Genomic DNA, 19916 nt, shown 5'->3' with positions numbered 1-19916 from the left:
TGTATCAAGCATTACACAGAGCTGGCATTAAATTTGATGTATAAAATGTAAGCTACAAATCCTACAAATGCTCGCCGTATTTTCTTATCTTTTGAGAGCCTAAAGTTTTTTCCACAAGGTTTTTGTTCCAGAGGTTGGTTTATTCGCTTGCCAGACCGATTAACAAGCACAGACCAGAGGTTAACTTCGGCCCGATGCGTAACCACTGAAATGCGCATACATCCATTGAAACGTCTATTATATTCACTGATCTATATAAATGACCTGATTGCTAATGATGTCACAATTGTAAAGCCACCGTGCTGCCATATTGGTATGCCGAAACATTCTATTTAACATTCCATTTTTATATTTAAAGTGTCTCCTTGTACATGCACATTATTACAACGCAAACGTCCTAAGCATGTACATAGTTATTTATTTAAAGTTGTACATTTTACTTTTAAAGAGCACCAATGCTCACGATTTCACATTTCCTTTGGTGTGTATGTGTATATTAGTACATGTTAACGATTTGCAAAAGGTACAAACCGCAAAGTAAATGATGATGTGAGTTATCGTCTCCAACGTAAGTCTCTTTTCTTGGAGTACAGCAAACACACGGATTGTAGACAACAGTTTACTTCCTGGGATTGGTCACGTAATGAAGACCAACATTATTATAATTCCTCTCACTTGGACTCACAGCCTGCAAGTTAACTCCTGTTAGCATTGCATTGTGAGCGAATCTTTTAAACATGATAAGGAGCGTCACATTTCCGGCTGACGTCAGAGGTATTCAGACCAATTACAACGTACAGATTAGCTGGCCAATCAGGGAAACTGAGCTTTTCAAATCTGTGTGTTTCAGGAAGAGAGTGAAATCTGGAGCTACAAAAATGTACAGTATGTGGAAAATAATGTGTTTTTTAACCATAAACCAAATACACAAAATTATGTTGTTTTTTTGCAATAAAATATGTGTGGAGTTACTATATATTCATCTTCATTACAGTAGTGAACATTTTACAGCACATGTACTATTTACTGTATGACAAACGTGCTCATTCTGAAATCTAAATAAATAATCATGTTTGAGTATTGTATGTGCGTGCAATAATTTGCTTAATGTCAAAAAAATTATTTACACTTGTGTAAACAAATTGCAGCAGACACACCAACTCTACTGTTTTTTATAAATCCCTTATCCTGCCCGATTGAAACATAAACATTGCAAATAACATCAGAATTTACAATAGATTTACGTACACATATCCTAAAAATACATCTTTTGTGACTGATACGCTGTAACCGGGTGAATTTAAATTATGATTTTGAAGTCAATGACTCCCTCTGCCGGTTGGGCTTACCAAGATGGCCGCTCGAACTCTTTGCTGGCTTCACTTCTGCTGCGCAATACAGTCATTTACGTATGCTTACATTCCAAAGGACACTATTTCCAGCCTGACAGTGGAAAATGAAACCATAACCATATGGCTCGGTCGAATCTGCATGAAATGGAATGTTTATACAACGTTTGACACGGCAATGGAAACGCTGCTTTGGTGTTAATTTCTACAAATATCAATACCAATCTATATACAATCCATAATAAATATTAAAATTCCCAGTTACCTTATCATTTATCTTAGGTCAAGTTCAGTTACTGAAGCAAAGGCACAAATGTTTTTTTCTTTTCTGTTGATGTTATATGCATTCTGAACTTTTGCAAAAGACTGACTAAAGGCTTTTTCCGTCCATCAAAACTCTACCCCTCTACCACTGTTGTGTTGAGCCAGCATCGACAGGTCTTAATGTAGTCTTACTGCGTTAATAGGGTGTGTGTTGTCAATCTGTGTTTCCTCCAGACGAGTGTTCAATCTAATGAGCCTAGCTGAAGCCGTCAAAGACTTAGAGTGGGTGTTGTCTAACAGTAAGTCATGGGAGCGCTTAAGGTGAGGCCTTATTAGTAAACTCAGACAGTGATGTTCTTTGACACCGACATTGCTGAGTTTGCTCAATTAGGATGTTTTTACAGCAATTTGCCAGCAGAACAAGGCAGTATGTTGCTTAGGGGCTTCATCAAATGCAGCTCTTAATGAAAACAAATTGAAGAGCGCAGACCTCGCAGAGCATCGCCCATCAAGAGAGTGCCCAATCAGCAGAAACAAAAGATACACAGCGTATTAAACACACAGGTGCAGGTGGTCTTAATGATACCATCAGGAGGAGAGGAAGGTATTGTTTCAGAATAGTGCAAGTAGGTTACCTACTCTCTTATTTGTGACTGAAGTAGATATTTCAAGGAAAACTGTGTTTTGTAAGTCCAAAGGTCTTTAGTGATGCCCTTGCTGACATTTTCTCCCAGCTTTGTGGATTGTGAATGGTTTGCAGTAAGCGGTAATGGTGCCGTGTGTACCTTTGTGCATCAGGGATGCCTTTGACATAGCTTGTGCATTGTTGGGCAATTTTAAGACCAAAGACACCACAGGAGCACAGCACATATCCCGGTTCTCCGCGTCTCCAACGGAAACAAAAAAGTTTAAAGCGAAAATCCTTGTGGTACAAAACATTTAACATCTCCAGGGCTCTTCAAATGCACACTAACGGTTTTGATGACTATAAAATGTGGAGTTATATTAAAGAATGTCCTGGAAATGGCAGTAACTTTTCTTTTGTTTTGCTTTCAGGAGATTATGTGGTGCTGACCGTCTTTTTTGAATTGAGCAGAAGAATGGGTTATTTCACCATCCAGACGTATATCCCATGTACTTTGATTGTTGTACTGTCCTGGGTCTCATTTTGGATCAATAAGGATGCAGTGCCAGCCAGAACCTCCTTGGGTAAAATTTCCTGATTTAAATTCTGCATGTTTAAGCAATGAACATTTTATATGTTAAAATCTGTTCTGCTTTCAAGAAAGCATCTCCTATGCTTTGATGTAATTCTTAGTTCTAGTTGCCACTTTTATCAGTGAACGAATCAACACAATTGAAATGGATTTCACAAATGGAATTCGGTCTGCGAAAATTGCAGGGGCCCAAAAAGAGGATTATAGGCTTTAAGATTATTTTCAGCCCCTGTAGAACATCCAATCACTTATCAAAGGTGTAGACGTGGATATTGCAAAAAATACATGTAGAAGCTAATAGATTAAAAACATGCAGACAAACATATTACATAGCGATGCCTGTCTAAATCCCACTTATGCGTGTGTTGTTACTTTACAATATACATCATTATTCTCTATGGCTGACCTTATTTCAAGAAAAATAAAAACATGATGTAGTGGCTACCCACACTTAAAAAATATTTAACCCCGGGCTGGGTAACTATAGGACAGAACACATTTCTGGGTAAAAATGACCCAAATAATGGGTTGTTTTAACCCAACTGCTGGGATATTGTTAATCAACCATGTTGAAACAACCCAGCAGTTGGGTTAAAACAACCCATTATTTGGGTCACTATAGTTACCCAGCCCGGGGTTAAAAACAACCCAATATTTTTTTAGAGTGCATACATTAGTTCACTTTCTTTGTTGACTGTCATGTGCTGGTGACTTGAAAGAGTTTACATTGTAATTGCTGTTATTTAGTTTAGAAATATATTACGGATTTAACTAAACTTTTAGAAATTTGTAAGAATGAAATTAACTCTTTCCCCACCACTGACGAGTTATTTCGTCAATTAAGAGAAAACATTTGCATGAGAAAAACGTGTTCCTAATGAGTTTTTATGCTTCTCTGTAATACCGCTATTATCCAATTTATAAAAAAACTGAAGCAAAATATTATTTACTAATTTTAAACTAATTTTAAAACTGTATGTTTTAATAATCTTCTGAATCTGATCTCTAACAAAGTTCCTTCACAAAAATTCAATTATTTCAGCTTTTTGTAAACAAATTTTATTTTTGAAGACAAATACCCATATTTAAGAGTTTATAAGCAGATAAAAATAATATAGATGGGATGAAACGTGTTTTTTTTCTTTCTGGGTCTGTTCTTTCATTTGATATATTTGTATGTTTATATACTTTAGAAGAAAATGTTCCTGGAGGGCATTTTGTGAAACTTTTGCTAAAATGACAAAATAATGCTGGTGGGGAATGAGTTAACTTAATAATTTTGTGTTGAAACTACATAAATTATTTGTGGACTTGTAGTTCCCAGAATCCTTTGCATGGGACTGCATTTGAAGAGTAAAATTTGAAATTACATGCTATTTTGTGTGTTTTTAGATAAAAAAGACATGTTATTGTTTAATTTTCACTTATCTTTGAAATTTAGAAGATTTTTTGTTTCCTCTTTGAGTTTTGTAGTTACCATCATTCAGAAGAGTGGTGCTTGCGTATAGACTCTAGGTGACACAATGATAATCATGATGTTATTCACATCAGAAGCAATAACTGTGCTAATACCAGTACTGTGACCAGTCTTTTCTTACCTGCTTATCTTAATGTGGTATAAAATAATAAATATGTAAAGAATAGAGGTCATTTTACATGATCAGGAAGATTCCATTTAAGAAGTAAGCCTTTAAAATACTTAAAAATAAGTAAAGTATCACATATTTTTACATTGTAACTGGAAAAATATTTGTGCAAAACTTGATTTTTTTAAAAGTTAATTCTACTAATATATTTTTCAGTGTATTTCATAATAGTTAATGTAGTCATATAGTTCAACTCAATGTGCATTGTTACAAGTCAGCTTTACAGAAACTTCACATGTTAGAATAGTGTACTGTATTAACATGAATGATTCCCTTTAATTTTATGAAACAGATATAAAAAAACAAATCACAAGCCTACAATATCCCTGTAAGAGCTAAATCTGTTGCATTTGGATTCTTTCTACTTCAAAAATGATCAGCCTACTTGGACATTTTCATTTGAACTGTATTTAATCTGTTCCTTAGGAATCACAACTGTGCTGACTATGACAACGCTGAGTACCATCGCTAGGAAGTCCTTGCCCAAAGTGTCCTATGTCACAGCTATGGACCTCTTTGTATCCGTGTGCTTTATATTTGTTTTTGCTGCCCTGATTGAATATGGAACACTCCACTACTTCGTGAGCAACCGCAAACCCAGCAAAAACAAAGACAAGAAGAAGAAAAATCCTGTGAGTACATTTCTAAATGTAAATGTACCTACTGTAGTACAGTTATATTGTTTATTAGCCGTGTTTCGCTAATCATGCTAGGTAGTCCGTGCAGAAAATTGGAATATGTTGTTATTCTAGAGTAAATATTCAATTAAACTAAATGAAAAAATATTGAATATTAATAAGGTTATGTGACCAAGCTTTTAATGCAGGGATACACCAATCCCAACACTTCCTAAATTCAAATTTTGTATTCAAATTTGTTTGATAAAATGCAAGAACAGTTTATACCACACATACGCAATAATCACATACTACAAATCTAATATATATTATAGTATAATTTATCATTGATATATAATATTTCTATGTTATTATTTCTATATTATACTGTATATTATGTCTGCAGATACAAGGATTATTATATATAGAAAAAGACGTATAACGGATGCATCTGTGATGAAAGCACATCAATGCCCTTCTGTACTGTATCCACGTTTTTAACCTGTACCTGTTATGCCTGTCTTCCACTGTCTTTCACTCTGTCTTCCACTTCTCCGACAACAAAACTTTAGAAGCAAAGAGCAATATGAATGAATATCTGTGAAGTTAATGAAAAAAACACTGAATATCTGTGACATATTTCTCGATCCATCTCTTCATCACTTCTCCATGGGAGGTGTCATTACGGCGAGTGACTTCCTGTAGGATGCTCTGCACTTCTGTTTAGTATTTGTAATCAGCTACAGTAGAGAGCATTATTGATGATGGTGAAAGAATTTGTGCTATAAAAGCTGTGTTATCACAACAGCGACAGATCTCTCAGCAAATTTCTCAATAGACCAATTTAGAGTAGACGTCACAGTTACGTCACTGCAAGCTGCGCGCGCAATGCGGTTGCAGAAAAACAGTGGAAATGAATTAGACACGAGTGAAAAGAGCAAGATAACTCACTGGAAAATGTCCGGTTGTGCTGTTAAGTGTCAGAATAAGAATGCCAAAAAAGATGGCTTTCATTTTTATAGAATACCATCGTCAAAGACATCATTTGAAGATAAACGTAGGTGTTTATGATTACAATAAGCCCTTAAACGGACAGAATGGAGCGAGGAAATCATCTGGAAATCTTTTAATAATTAGAATAGAAAATAAGTAGAGAAGATGTCCGGTGTTCTGTCGAAGTCTGTTCCCTCCATGTGTTTCTTATAGCGTTTTTATCAAGTTACAATTATAATTTATTAAGGAAGAAATAATAGAAAACAGGAAAATTATGAAATATTTAATAAACGCTATTATATATAATACATGATAGTATTGCTTTAGCATGTACTTTAGCGATTCAGACTGTAAAAATATTTGATTTAGCAAAAAAGAACAATACATATACATTACATACATGCATATCAGTAGCCAAGCCATTTAAACTTTTTATCTATCTAAAAAAATTAACGTAACATGATTAAAACGCTATAAGAAACATTGCATTAACTCTTTCCCCGCCATTGACGAGATATCTCGTCAATTAAGAGAAAACGCTTCCCCGCCAATGACGAGATTTTCCGTCTTTCCGCAATACCGCTATTATCCACCAGGTGGCGCCCTTCCGCAACTTTTTAAAACCGGAAGTATTGCCCTATGGCAAGCAGCTGCATGTCCGTGTCTTTTTTAAAGATCGCTCTGAATGGGATCTCTATGAAAAGTCCGTCACAAATATGGAATTATATCTGCTTTTTGCTCAAAATATGGTGTTTTTGCAAAAACCTACCCATATTCAAAAGCTGATTGCAAAAGAACCACTAAAGGTAGGATGAAACGGTTTTTTTTGTTTGAAAGCAGAGGGTCTGTTCTTTCATTTGGTATATTGTATGTTTATATATTTAAAGAAGAACATTTTCTGGAAGGCATTAAACTTTGGTGAAAATCATGAAAAACGCTGGCGCTGGCTGGCAACTTTTTTTAAAAACGCTGGCGGTGAAAGAGTTAAAGGGAAACAAATAGGAATCAGACTTCGACAGACCACCGGATCCATAAAAATCACGGTTTAATGCTAAAACTCTTCACAACCCTACTGCGGAGCAGTCACTTTCTGCAACCAGTTTGGCTCCGCCCACAAAAAACGTCATCTCTGTTTGCAAACACGAAATTTGGCTATGCGAGTGCTACGACCACTAAACACTGAGGGACGGTTTCTCGGACAGGGCTTATCCTAGTCCCAGACTACAATGCATGTTTGAGATGCCTAAATTTAAAAACATCTTGCCCTGACCTATCTTAACAAATATCAGTGCTGTTGTTTTGTCTCAAGATGCACACCAGTATTGTTCTTTTGTAAGGGTTGTTTGTCAAAACTACTTAAATGTCCTAATATAACTAAGGCCTAGTCCTGGATTAACATAACCCCTCTCTGGGAAATTGCCTGTGAAAGTATAAGGTAACTATCACAGATTTGCAAAAAAAAAAAAAAACTTATGAATGCAATGTCAGCAATAGATGATTCTGTCATGATTCAGAGCACTGTTTTTTGCAAATGTGTGGGAGTGGCTAGCCATCAAATTCAATCACTTTCATGTTGCTTTTTAAGATAGCTGCCTATATATGTGGGCAGTAGACGACTTTTAAACAGAGTTAAGTCCCTATGATAGACCTTTATTTTCAGATGAAATGGGTACTTCCACATGTGTCGAGCTTTGGAAGTGTGGACCATCTTTGTCCAACAATGTCAATAAACAGGATGCTATTTATCTGAATCATTTCAGTATCAGGTTTGAAATGTGGCCTTAGGACTTTTATCTTTTCTTTTACCTTCATGTCAGTGTTGTTACGCTTACAGATGATTAAAGGGGTGCCAGATATGCCTTATTTGCTTTTTAAGTTTAGAATGGCAGGAAAATTAACTAATTCCCCGCCAGCCATTTTTTTAAAATAGTTGCTCGGCAGCATTTTTGTGATTTTCACAAAAGTTTCACAAAATGCCTTCCAGGAAAATTATCTTCAAAAAATATATAAACATACAAATATATCAAATAAGAAAACAGACCATCTGCTTTTTTAAACAAACAAACAAACAAACAAACAAAATGGGGGGGGGGGCTGTTGGGGACGTTTCATCCTATCTATATTTTTTCTCTACTCGTAAACTCTTAAATATGGGTATTTTTCTTTAAAAATACAAATTTTTTAGCAAAAAGCTGAAATAATTGCATTTTTTTGAAGGAATTTTGTTAGAGATCAGATTCAGAACGATTATCAAAACATACATAGAGTTTAAAATTAGTAAATGAAGTTTTGGCTTCAGTTTTTTCTAGTTCTGGGCAAAGATTAATCGCGATTAATTGCATACAAAATAAAAGTGATTTTTTGCACAATATATGTGTGTGTACTGTGTGTAATTATTATGATTATTTAACCACACACACATACATATATTCATTTCAAATTTTTGTATTTATATATATTTTTTTCACATTTATATACCATATAGAATATTTTGACAAAATCACTTTTATTTTGTATGAGATTAATCACGATTAATCTTTGCCCAGCACTACTTTTCATAAATTGGGTAAGTGTGTGTCATCTAGTGGTATTGCAGATTAACATAAACATTCATCGGGAACACGTTTTTTTATGCAACTGTTTTCTTTAAATTAACCAGACAACTTGTCAACGGCGGGAAAAGAGTTAATGAGTAGTTTGAACCTCAAAAAAGTCAAAAAGTTAAGACTATAAGGTAACTATGTTCTTACACTATATAAATGAAGGCCTGATTTGTACTTTTTGTACAAGGATTGTCTGTTTCCAAACTGATATATTTGCCAAAAAAGAAAAGATTCTGATTGGATGAGCCATGTTCAAAGAAAAAATAACATACTAATATCCATGTTTGCCTGTAATTTATAAACAATCTGTCGATACTGATTATTGGCCAATACATTGGGACATCCCTACTTCATACAGGCACATTGGCCTACATAAATTGGTATCTACAGTAGAAATGTAAGACCTACTGTGATCATATTTATTTTTTGTACAATTTGTGTCATTTATCATAATTCTGTTGCTGTTTTATAGAAATGATTGTCTGCCAATGAGTTTAAAATGTATACAATTATTTGAATTATTTGCTAACAATGCTGATATAATAGTACATTTTATAGTATTTTAAGTAAACCTTTGCACACAGATATGTTTTTTCCTAAACTACTATCTATATTTCAGGACATGCATTCATTCTTTTAATATAACCTTGCATTCCCCTCCTGTGTGTTTATGTACATGTGTGAGGTTGCAGTAATTTGTTCTCTTTCCACTTTAAGAGTCCCTTTCGACTCATGTGTCTGTTTTCAGTTGTTGTTCGTTTGTGTACTTCTTTTAATTTTTCATATTTTTTTGTTTCCTGTGGACAAAAGCTCCTGCGGCTCTTTTCCTCCAAGGTATATTGCTCGTGTAAAGCTCACTAATCATGCATGCTTCTGCTGCATTCTGCGCAAGCGCACCGCTCCTGTGTTTGGTCTAAAGATTAACTGCACTAACATTAGCACTGAACTTCCCTGAGCTGTTAAAGGCCGTGAGTCACTATGTCAACACACAGGCTCTTTATTTGAATAAAATGCAATCAGATGACAGTGCTGGCTGAAACATTTGCATCATTCTTGTAATTAAAAAAGTGTCCGCTTTATGCCCTCCTTGCGTGTTTGTTTATGGGGCATTAAACCTGACAGAAATAGTCAGCAGAGCTTTAACAGGCTGAAATTAGACAACCACATGAACTACCCTGAGCCCAATTAGAGAGCAGGAGTCTGATAGATTTGGCAGACTTAGCAATAGTAATCTTTTAAAAGTCATTGTGCGTGGGACCGCGGGTCTATATTTAGCTTTCGTTGGGCATAGTTTAAAATATGCTGGAGGTCCGATGTTGCATTAGTATGCAGTCAGCGGTTCACGGCTGGTTTGGCTTCAGAAAACATATACTTCAATTGGATTAAAGACTGAACATTCACATTTCACGAAAAATTGAGCATCAAATGACTAAACAATACAATTTTCTGCCAATAGTTAAAAGAATAGATAATATATTGTATCGCAGTTTTACAGTAAACTGAGAGGCGCTTCCTCTGAAGGTTGTCGTATTTCATCCGGTTAAAGCTGCAAATGCCAGTGTATTTGTTTCTTTCCACACGACAGGCTATTTGTGCTCTTGTGCTTCTGTTCAACCCTTTGAGAAGCGAGTCACATGACCCGTTTTCGTACAGCCCCAGGTGGCTCTGTCCTAAATGCCACATAATGTGCACACCAACGGGCCAGCATGCACAGCTGGTTATGTTTCGTTTTTCAAAGGGATTTGAAGCACTTCTCATGTACTAGTGCTGGGCAAAATGAATGTGACTTTAGAAAGGTAGTTATGTCGCAGTGAATCTATTTCTCATGGGGTTCGTGTGTGCGTGTGTGTTTGTGTGTGAAATGGTGACAGGCAGGTCTTGTAACAGCTGTGTAGTTTTAGGTTGTACTGTATATTCATGACACACCATTTGGAGAGATATTGAATGGATAATAATAATTAACTTGTAGCTTTCTACGGTATTGTATGTTGCTTTGCCCTGTTTGATACTGGACAGAAAATCATGGCAACTTTTGTCTGTGCACCACCAATGTGGTCTCATCTGAAAAACTACAGATATTATCATGTTTACATGACACAGAACAGAAAAAGCTTTTAAAGATGATGTAGGTATTTAGAATTTTGGATGTTAGTAATTTTTTTGTAGAGCAGACATTAGGTACAAAAATAAACTATAAAAAAAATTATTTAACACTGTATCATTGCAATTGACATTTCTTCAAAATAACTACAAAACTCATTTAAAGACCTCAGGGCTTAATGCTTTATACACTGGAAAAAAATGATTCATTGAATTTACTCAATTTCTTTAAGGTAAGTGGTTGCAATAGATTTTTTTAAGCTACTTTTAAACAAAAGTTTTGTATTTTATTCTTTAATAATTAGCTTTTAATTTACACGACAGTCACCACGATTTGCAACTTGTTGTCTTAAGTAGTTGAATGAAGAAACAATTTGAAATCCGAATGAACAGGTTTTCCATGAGATCCCGATATATTAGTTATTTTCTAAAACATTTAAAGATTTATTCCACTTAAAAAAATGATTCATTGAATTTAATAAAAAAATTTAAGGTAAGTGGTTGCAATCAATTTATTTAAGCTACATTTAAACAAAAGTTGTATATTTTATTTTACTTTACTAATCATTTTGTTTAAATGTAGCTTAAATAAATTGATTGCAACCACTTACCTTAAAAAAATTGATTAAATTCAATGAATCATTTTTTCAGTGTCTATGAAATCATTGTATGTTTTAGTGGTTACTATGCAGGTGCTGGTCATATAATTAGAATATCATCAAAAAGTTAATTTATTTAACTAATTCCATTAAAAAAATCGTGTTTATTATATTTATTCATTAGACACAGACTGATATATTTCAAATGTTTATTTCTTTTAATTTTGATGATTATAACCGACAACTAATGAAAATCCCAAATTCAGTATCTCAGAAAATGTGAATATTACTTAAGACCAATACAAAGAAAGGATTTTTAGAAATCTTGGCCAACTGAAAAGTATGAACTTGAAAAGTATGAGCATGTACTCAATACTTAGTTGGGGCTCCTTTTGCCAGAATTACAGCAACAATGCGGCGTGGCATGGACTCAATTAGTCTGTGGCACTGCCCGGGTGTTATGAGAGCCCAGGTTGCTCTGATAGTAGCCTTCAGATCTTCTGCATTGTTGGGTCTGGCATATTGCATCTTCCTCTTCACAATACCCCATAGATAGTCATGCAAGTTTGCTGGCCAATTAAGAACATGGATTCCATGGTCCTTAAACTAGGTACTGTGTCCTGTTGGAAAATGAAATCTGCATCTCTATAAAGTTAGTCAGCAGCAGGAAGAATGAAGTGCTCTAAAACTTCCTGGAATACGGCTGCGTTGACCTTGGACCTCAGAAAACACTGTGGACCAACACCAACAGATGACATGGCACCCGAACCATCACTGACCGTGGAAACTTTACACTGGACCTTGTGTGCCTCTTCTCTCTTTCTCCAGACTCTGGGACCCTGATTTCTAAAGAAAATGCAAAATTTACTTTTATCAGAGAACATAACTTTGAACCACTCAGCGGCAGTCCAGTCCTTTTTGTCTTCAGCCCAGGCGAGACGCTTCTGAGGCTGTCTGTTGTTCAAGAGTGGCTTGACACAAGAAATGCGACAGCTGAAACCCATGTCTTGCATACGTCTGTGTGTAGTAGCTCTTGAAGCACTGAGTCCAGCTGCAGTCCACTCTTTGTGAATCTCACCCACATTTTTTAATGAGTTTTGTTTCACAATTCTCTCCAGGGTGTGGTTATCCCTATTGCTTGTACACTTTTTTCCACCACATCTTTTCCTTCCCTTCGCCTCTCTATTAATGTGCTTAGACTCAGAGCTCTGTGAACAGCCAGCCTCTTTTGCAATGACCTTATGTGTCTTGCCCTCCTTGTGCAGGGTGTCAGTGGTCATCTTTTGGACAACTGTCAAGTCAGCAGGCTTCCCCATGATATACACAACTAGACTAAGAGACCATTTAAAGGCATTTGCAGGTGTTTTGAGTTAATTAGCTAATAAGAGTGTGGCACCAGGGGTCTTCGATATTGAATCTTTTCACAATATTCTAATTTTCTGACATAATGAATTTGGGATTTTCCTTAGTTGTCAGTTATAATCATCAAAATTGAAAGAAATAAATATTTGAAATATATCAGCCTGTGTAATGAATGAATATAATATACAAGTTTCACTTTTTGAATGGAATTAGTGAAATAAATCAACTTTATGATGATATTCTAATTATATGACCAGCACCTGTACAAGTCAGAAGTAGGTGGTTTTATGAAAATGGCATTCTAGACAGCCTTTTATTGGACATCACTGTAGATGGGACTCTGAATGTGAAATGAGTCTCATAGTTTTTTTTAATAGTTTTTCTTGGGAAAAACTGTAATTTAATGTAAATAAAATGTTTTGGAACATGGGGTCTTAAAATGTCATATCACTCCTCAATCATACTGTGATGTTGAAGAAAAAAATATTATTATAGATTAGATGTTTGGTGCATACGATTCACATGATTAGATAATGGGTAGTTTTGCTGGGCTTGTTGTCTTACGGGTCATTTTTACAATGTAGTAATTGTACACTGCAAAAAAAATTATTTTCAAGAAAAAATGTTCTTAGTTTTTTTGTCTTGTTTTCAGTAAAAATATCTAAAAATTCTTAAATTAAGATGCTTTTTCTTGATGAGCAAAACGGCCCAAGAAAATAAGTCTACCAAAAATATCAAATTTAAGTGATTTTGTGCATAAAACAAGCACAAAAATCTGCCAATGGGGTAAGCAAATTATTCTTGAATTTTTCTTGAATTTATTAAATAAGAAAAATTTTCAAGTATTTTTGCTTACCCCATTGGCAGATTTTTTGCTTTTTTATGCACAAAATCACTTTAATTTGATATTTTGGGTCTAAAACTAGACTTATTTTCTTGGCTCGTTTTGCTCATCAAGAAAAAGCATCTTAATTTAAGAAGTAATAAGAAGATATTTTTACTGAAAACAAGACAAAAACACCAAGAACCTTTTTTCTTGAAAATCATTTTTTGCAGTGTAAGCTTTATTTACATATTAAACTGTTTTAAATTTGTACAGTCTGGAAGAATTCACTTGAAAATTAGCTAAGAAGTACAAAAGCCTAAAAAATATTTGTGTGAAAGAAAATGCTCAATAGGGTTGCCCAGCACTAGCTTAAGCTGCAAGCGAACGAGTGAGAAAAACAAATAAAGTCATATAAGAAAGAAAGAAAGACATTTGCCTCACGTTATGATTTGCCCAATGGTATAATTTGCTTTACATTGCTGTTACAGTAGACATTGTTTAATACATTTCACTGTGCAAATTACCCATCTGGGAGATTTGGAAGAATTCAGGCCATAACTACACCTGCTGTAATATCCCATGTTCTTAATGTGACCCTAGCTGATTGTGTTTTGTCTTTTAAAGCAGGCCCCAACCGTAGACATCCGCCCGCGCTCGGCCACCGCCATCCAGATGAACAACGCCACACACATGCAGGAGCGAGATGAGGAGTATGGGTACGAGTGTCTGGATGGCAAGGACTGCACCAGTTTCTTCTGCTGCTTTGAAGACTGTCGCTCAGGAGCGTGGCGGCACGGTCGCTTACACATCCGTGTCGCTAAGATAGACTCTTATGCACGTATATTCTTTCCAACCGCATTCGGTCTATTCAACCTAGTTTACTGGGTTTCCTATCTCTATCTTTAAAACATCCCCTAAATTTGTTAGTCTGGCCTTATTTTATTTTTTTCCAAATTCCGGCGAGACCATCTCTTGGAAATGTGAATATAAGTGGAAAAATTTAAGTTGCATCTTTTTTTGTTTTGTTTCGTTTGTTTTTTTATGAAGGTGTGTTTAGAGTTTATTTATTTGTATGCGTGTTTACGTAATTTGTGAGTTGTTGGTTCATCTGTTAAATTTTTTTCTAGAGAGTATATCTTGTGCACAAAGCAAAAGTTGTAGCAAAGCAAAAAAACTAAACAAAATCGAAATGCCAGGGCAGAGAACGGGAACCTGATTTGGTGAGATCACATCAGAAATATTTAGAATTAGAGGGGCAAGAGCAGAAAATCAAAGGTACTGCATGCCTACATGTTTTATTTGCCCTAAAGACGAGAACTGCATCAAATAATTGAGATCTCGGGAAACTTTCCAATCAGTCAGGCCTATATGAGATAAACTCTATCCATAAAATACTAAAAACATGACCTATGATTATTTTTGCATTCTAAAGATCAATTGTAAATTTTTAAGTTTTTGGAATTTCTATACCATTTGTTAACCCTGGATTTTTTCATGTGCGGTCATGGCTGGTAAAACATATGTACAAATGTTGTAAATAGTTGAATACTGTACAATGTAGTGATATACATCATACTGCATGCACATTTGAGGCCAAAAAGGAGCGAATATTTAAAGTCTTCTATTGTCATTCATTATAAAAAAAAGTGTTCAGGAAACCTCATCTTGATCACTACAATCTACATTTTCGATTATTTAAAACCATTTATAGATATCTGTCATTTATCGATGGACGACAATGTTGCTACATTAAACAACTCAAGGATTGTTTTCAATTTGTTGATGTATTTAAGAATTATATTGGGAACATAAATCATTGCTGACTACATACAGTTCATGAGAAACAAACCAATTACAACCCATCATTAATAAAATGTAACATATGCAAGCACAAACTTTCTGTTTTAATCAAAAATCACCAGGTTGTTCACAATGCTTATGAAAATGGAGATGTTGGGCATCACTGCTCATGCATTATTGCAGAAAAATGTGAAACGAACACTAAAACAAAAGCGACAAAAAACATTTAGGATCATTTTACTTTCCATTGCTTGATTTCTTGTTTAGGCCAACTCAAAAAGAGCAAACTTACATACAAGTAATTTTTTTATACAGTCTGATATTTTCTTACACAAAACATAATCTTAGTCTATAGAAGCTGCAGCATATCATGACTGTACAGTCCGTTTCTAAAGCTGAAATGCATCCACCTTCCAGCTGAGCAAATTTTCATATTGTGCGGTATGTGGATACATACGCATCCTGGTCTGTTTGCATCGTACGCGTCAGCATGGTTAATTTTTGATTAGTTTATACTCATATTAAAACGAGATATCATTAGAGTCTCTTGAAAATTCTCCCTTCAGAAATATCAACACTAACATCATTCCTCCGTTCGCTGGTAATGAGACACCCACAGACTCATATCACACTTCTAATCATCTTGCACATCCAGTAATATATTTAGAGCAGAGCTCAACTTGTTTCTCTTTCAAGTCAGGCTGTTACTCAGTCATCGGCTCAACAGACCCACCATGTGCTGTTTTAATGATATTCATTTTAGAATGACATACATAGTTTTGTCTCAAGATACACATTGTTTGCTGTTTTGTGCTGACTTTTATTCTCAACTTGGTTAACATCCGGTTATCATTTTGTGCCAACCCGAATTATACCTTTAATTTCTTGGAAATGTAACCATCCATAGTGCTTTATACCTACAGGTACACTCTCAGAAATAAAGGTACAAAAGTTCCCTTTAAAAAAGGTACACCTTTGTACCCAAAAAGTGCATATTAGTACTTCAAAGGTACATATCGGCAGTTCAAATATAAAGATGTTTTCCTAAATGGTACATATTAGGACCTTTTTTAAAGGGTACTGCCCCAGTGACAGCTTTGTACCTTTATTTTCGACAGTTTCACATTATAGAAAAGGGAATATCCATGTACACTCTTAGAAGGAAGGTGTTAAAAACAGTACATTATTGTTGATTCTGTTGTCCATGAATCCATCCACCTCTGTGTTATTATTGAAACAACACATTTTGTGTTACTTTTAATAACTTGTGTTTTATTTTAACACAAAATGACACATAATGTGTTAAAATTACACACAATGTGTTAAAAGCTTAACTCACAAAGATGTGTAAAAAATTAACACATCCTTTCCAAGAATGTAGAATTAATAATCTGATGTCAATTCAAAACATTATTAATTTAATGCAAGTGTTAAATGCATTGTTCACCCCCAAAATAGCCTACATTTAATGCTGCGTTTACAATAGCCGCAGGGTAGGTAGCAAGCACGGATGATTTGCATGTTAAGTCAATGCAAAGATGCGATTACACGCGGATTATTATTAGCGGGAAACGCGCAAGTTGAAAAATCTGAATTTAGCCGCATTAACCAATCAGGACCTTGCTGTAGTGGTGACGTGATTACAGGAAGCGAGCGGAGTGGTGGAGTCGCAGAAGCCTCTCCCATTACGCAAATTTTCACATAATTTCTCGAATGACTACAATTTCACGCGTGAATGAAGCGAGCGAACTCAAATATTAAATCGTCCAACTACGCGCGAATAACGCATTTTTGCTGCCCCATACCCTTACGAAAATTAACCATGGTTTTATTGTGGTAAAAGTGTAGTAACCAGGTTTTTGGGGTGTATATTGATTACTATCAGCAAAACCATGATTTTACTACACTAACTATGGTTTAACTATGGTTTGTGAAAACCATGATTGTCCAAACCATGGATATTTTGTAGTTACTATGGTTTTACTACAGTAACCATGTTTTTTTGGTTTTAATTGTAGTAAAACCATGGTTAGTTTTCATAAGGGTACCGCGGCTGGTGTAAATGCAACATAATGTGACAGTCAGAGTTATATCTTTGAAAAGAGCTGAAAGTGTCAGGATTTTAAATAATATAACTCTGAATGTGTTTGGCTGAAAGACAAAAGTGGCTTGGGGGGGGGTAAAATATAAGCTATTCCTTTAAATTAATGTAGACGGTTTTAACAAGATTTGCAGTTTGTCAGTGTTTTAGCAGTTCTTAAAGCAATTCTCTCTCTTTCATTTTTAAACACCAAAACATATAACAATGCATTGTGACATTGGTTATGTTATGAGTTTCACCTTTTGTAACATTTCTACATGTTGATTTATTTATTTTCAAATGCTTTTATTTTTAGTATCTGTTTTTTATTTGCTTAACTTTCTACACTGGTCTAATGTTGGATTTATACTTCAGCATAGGACTTATGCCGTACCCTAAGTTAGACGTCAGTTTTCCTTTATTCTTCTGTTTTGTTGTTTGTGTTGACATGAAAATCGCTAGTAGGCAGTGTCTACAAGCATGTTACTGGTGTTACCCATCGATATCAGGGCAAAAGCAGAAAATTGGCAGCTTGTGTACGTGTTGGAGAATGGAGTGATGGAGGTAAATAGATAGTGACTAGGCTCCTCAACCACTATTGTTTTTACCGTTCTAAGCCGAAATGTGAAATAGATTTTCTGTTATAATTTTTAAACAGACGTGCGTCAGGCTATGTAGAGCAACACACAGCCTATAGCATAGCTACCTGTACAGCATAGGTTGGGTCCTACACAGAAGTATAAATCACCCGTAACTTAAAGCTGTATTGTATTATACACTCCATAATTTGTAACATTACAGGATTACATTAATTTTGGATTCATTATTTATGGTGCTTGTAAAAAATAAAAATTTTAATTATTTGTATTTCAGAATATGAGAGAACTGCTTAAAGTTTTAATTTTGCAGTTTCTTGCGAAAAGCAAGTCTGAAATTTACCATAAAGAATATGCTGACAAATAGTTCAGAGCAAATATAGTCTCAATGCTGCAAAGTTGCTGAATTAGTTAATTAACTTCATAATGGTAATATTAAAGGCCAACACAACAAATTACTTTTTAAGAACTAGATTTGTGTTTGTTTAATGTGTTTGTTTGTTTATCTGATGGTTGCTTTCTGACATTATTGACATGACTGCCAACTTTTGATCTAACAATATATATGCCATGTACTGTATAGTTTACAGTACAATGACTGTAAAAATTGTGAACTTTATTATAAATTGTATCTTTCACTTTCAGCCACGACACACTAATATACAGAGCAACTGCATTTATTTGTTAACTCTTTGGTGTGGGTTTGCACAAAATTATATGGATAAAATATTTCAAACGTGAGAAGCTGTTAGCTCCCCCCGGAGGAGGTTCACCCTCAATGAACTACAGATTGCACAACTATGGTCATATGTGTATAAAAAAAATCTCAGAAACCCGAAGTGTTTCAGCAACGATTACAATATTTGTAAAGAGCACATGTAAATACTATCTATTGCTACATATTTTATTGCTAGTCTGGGATACATCATTTACCATGCTTTAATGGCAGTACTGTCATGCTGCAAAGCAAAAGGATTCAACAAAAGTTGTTAGCTGTTCGTCATATCTACATTATATATTTATTCGAGTCGTGTACAGAACGGACACTGATGATTTCATGTTAGGGTTTGCATTATACTTATATGTACTGAAATCCTTTTCATAAAGGTAATGCACAGAGCAGTGGAACTTTTTCAATAAAAATTGCATTTATAAAGCGCATGGATTCATTTCTTTACTGAGATGTCATTTAAAAGAGGTGATATGAAGCTACGATTTGCAAAACAGAGAGACTGTTTGTGTGCATATGTGGTGTGTGAAAGAAAACTAAACGATGAAATATATTTTATGCTATCATAATGTGCGTACTGTATGAGCAGTGAAGGTCTTAGGGTGCTTTCATGATCCTTTGAATTTTCAGTACAGCAAATATTTTTTAGCGTCTCCAACAATACAAATGGCTTACTTATAGATGTCCTTGGATATTAAGCTGAAAAGAAAAAGTGTTTAAGTATTTATAGACACTTCAGACTTACAGTGCATTCAAGGTACATTTTATTTATTTACTTGAGATATAAGAACATTTCAATTATACGCTTTAAAATTTAAAAAGGTACAATTTGAAAAATGCTGTGTTATTTTCAAATATAACTAAGTTTTCTAAGTTAATTTAACCCAACAACTGTCCCTTTTTGACCCAATGCTGGGATGAAAATGACCCTGTATTTTTTTGAATGTACTAGAACAGCCCAAACACATGGTGCAACTATATGACCCTATCAAGGTCGCATATTTGTAAGCAAGGACAAGACACCCCGTCCACTTTCATTTTGATTAAATTTGATGAGTCTACTATAGACGGTGGCAAACGACGCCCTTGGAACAGATGGTCCCTTCAAATGCTTGGCTACATGGACATAAAAAG

At 34.9% G+C, this 19916-nt stretch overlaps 1 protein-coding gene across 3 annotated transcripts in view; it reads left to right on the top strand.

Annotated features, from left to right (window-relative positions):
* Positions 1 to 19209, top strand: part of gabrg2 (gamma-aminobutyric acid type A receptor subunit gamma2) — a 77552-nt gene extending 58343 nt beyond the window's left edge. Inside the window, exons 7-10 of one of the 3 annotated variants that reach the window (XM_065287570.2) lie at positions 2670 to 2822; positions 4903 to 5108; positions 9500 to 9523; positions 14204 to 19209. In XM_065287570.2, the coding sequence (XP_065143642.1) occupies positions 2670 to 2822; positions 4903 to 5108; positions 9500 to 9523; positions 14204 to 14482 (662 nt within the window). In that variant the 3' untranslated portion in view covers positions 14483 to 19209. Of the gene's footprint in view, positions 1 to 2669; positions 2823 to 4902; positions 5109 to 9499; positions 9524 to 14200 lie in introns of all 3 variants that reach the window. The other 2 variants (XM_065287569.2, XM_065287571.2) reach the window with 2 other exon arrangements.
* The last annotated feature ends 707 nt before the right edge of the window (positions 19210 to 19916 follow it).

Source organism: Paramisgurnus dabryanus, chromosome 18 (assembly GCF_030506205.2).
Source record: "Paramisgurnus dabryanus chromosome 18, PD_genome_1.1, whole genome shotgun sequence".
NCBI lineage: Eukaryota > Metazoa > Chordata > Actinopteri > Cypriniformes > Cobitidae > Paramisgurnus > Paramisgurnus dabryanus.
Note: the sequence above shows the minus strand (reverse complement) of the source record. Positions and strands in the feature narration are given on the sequence as shown.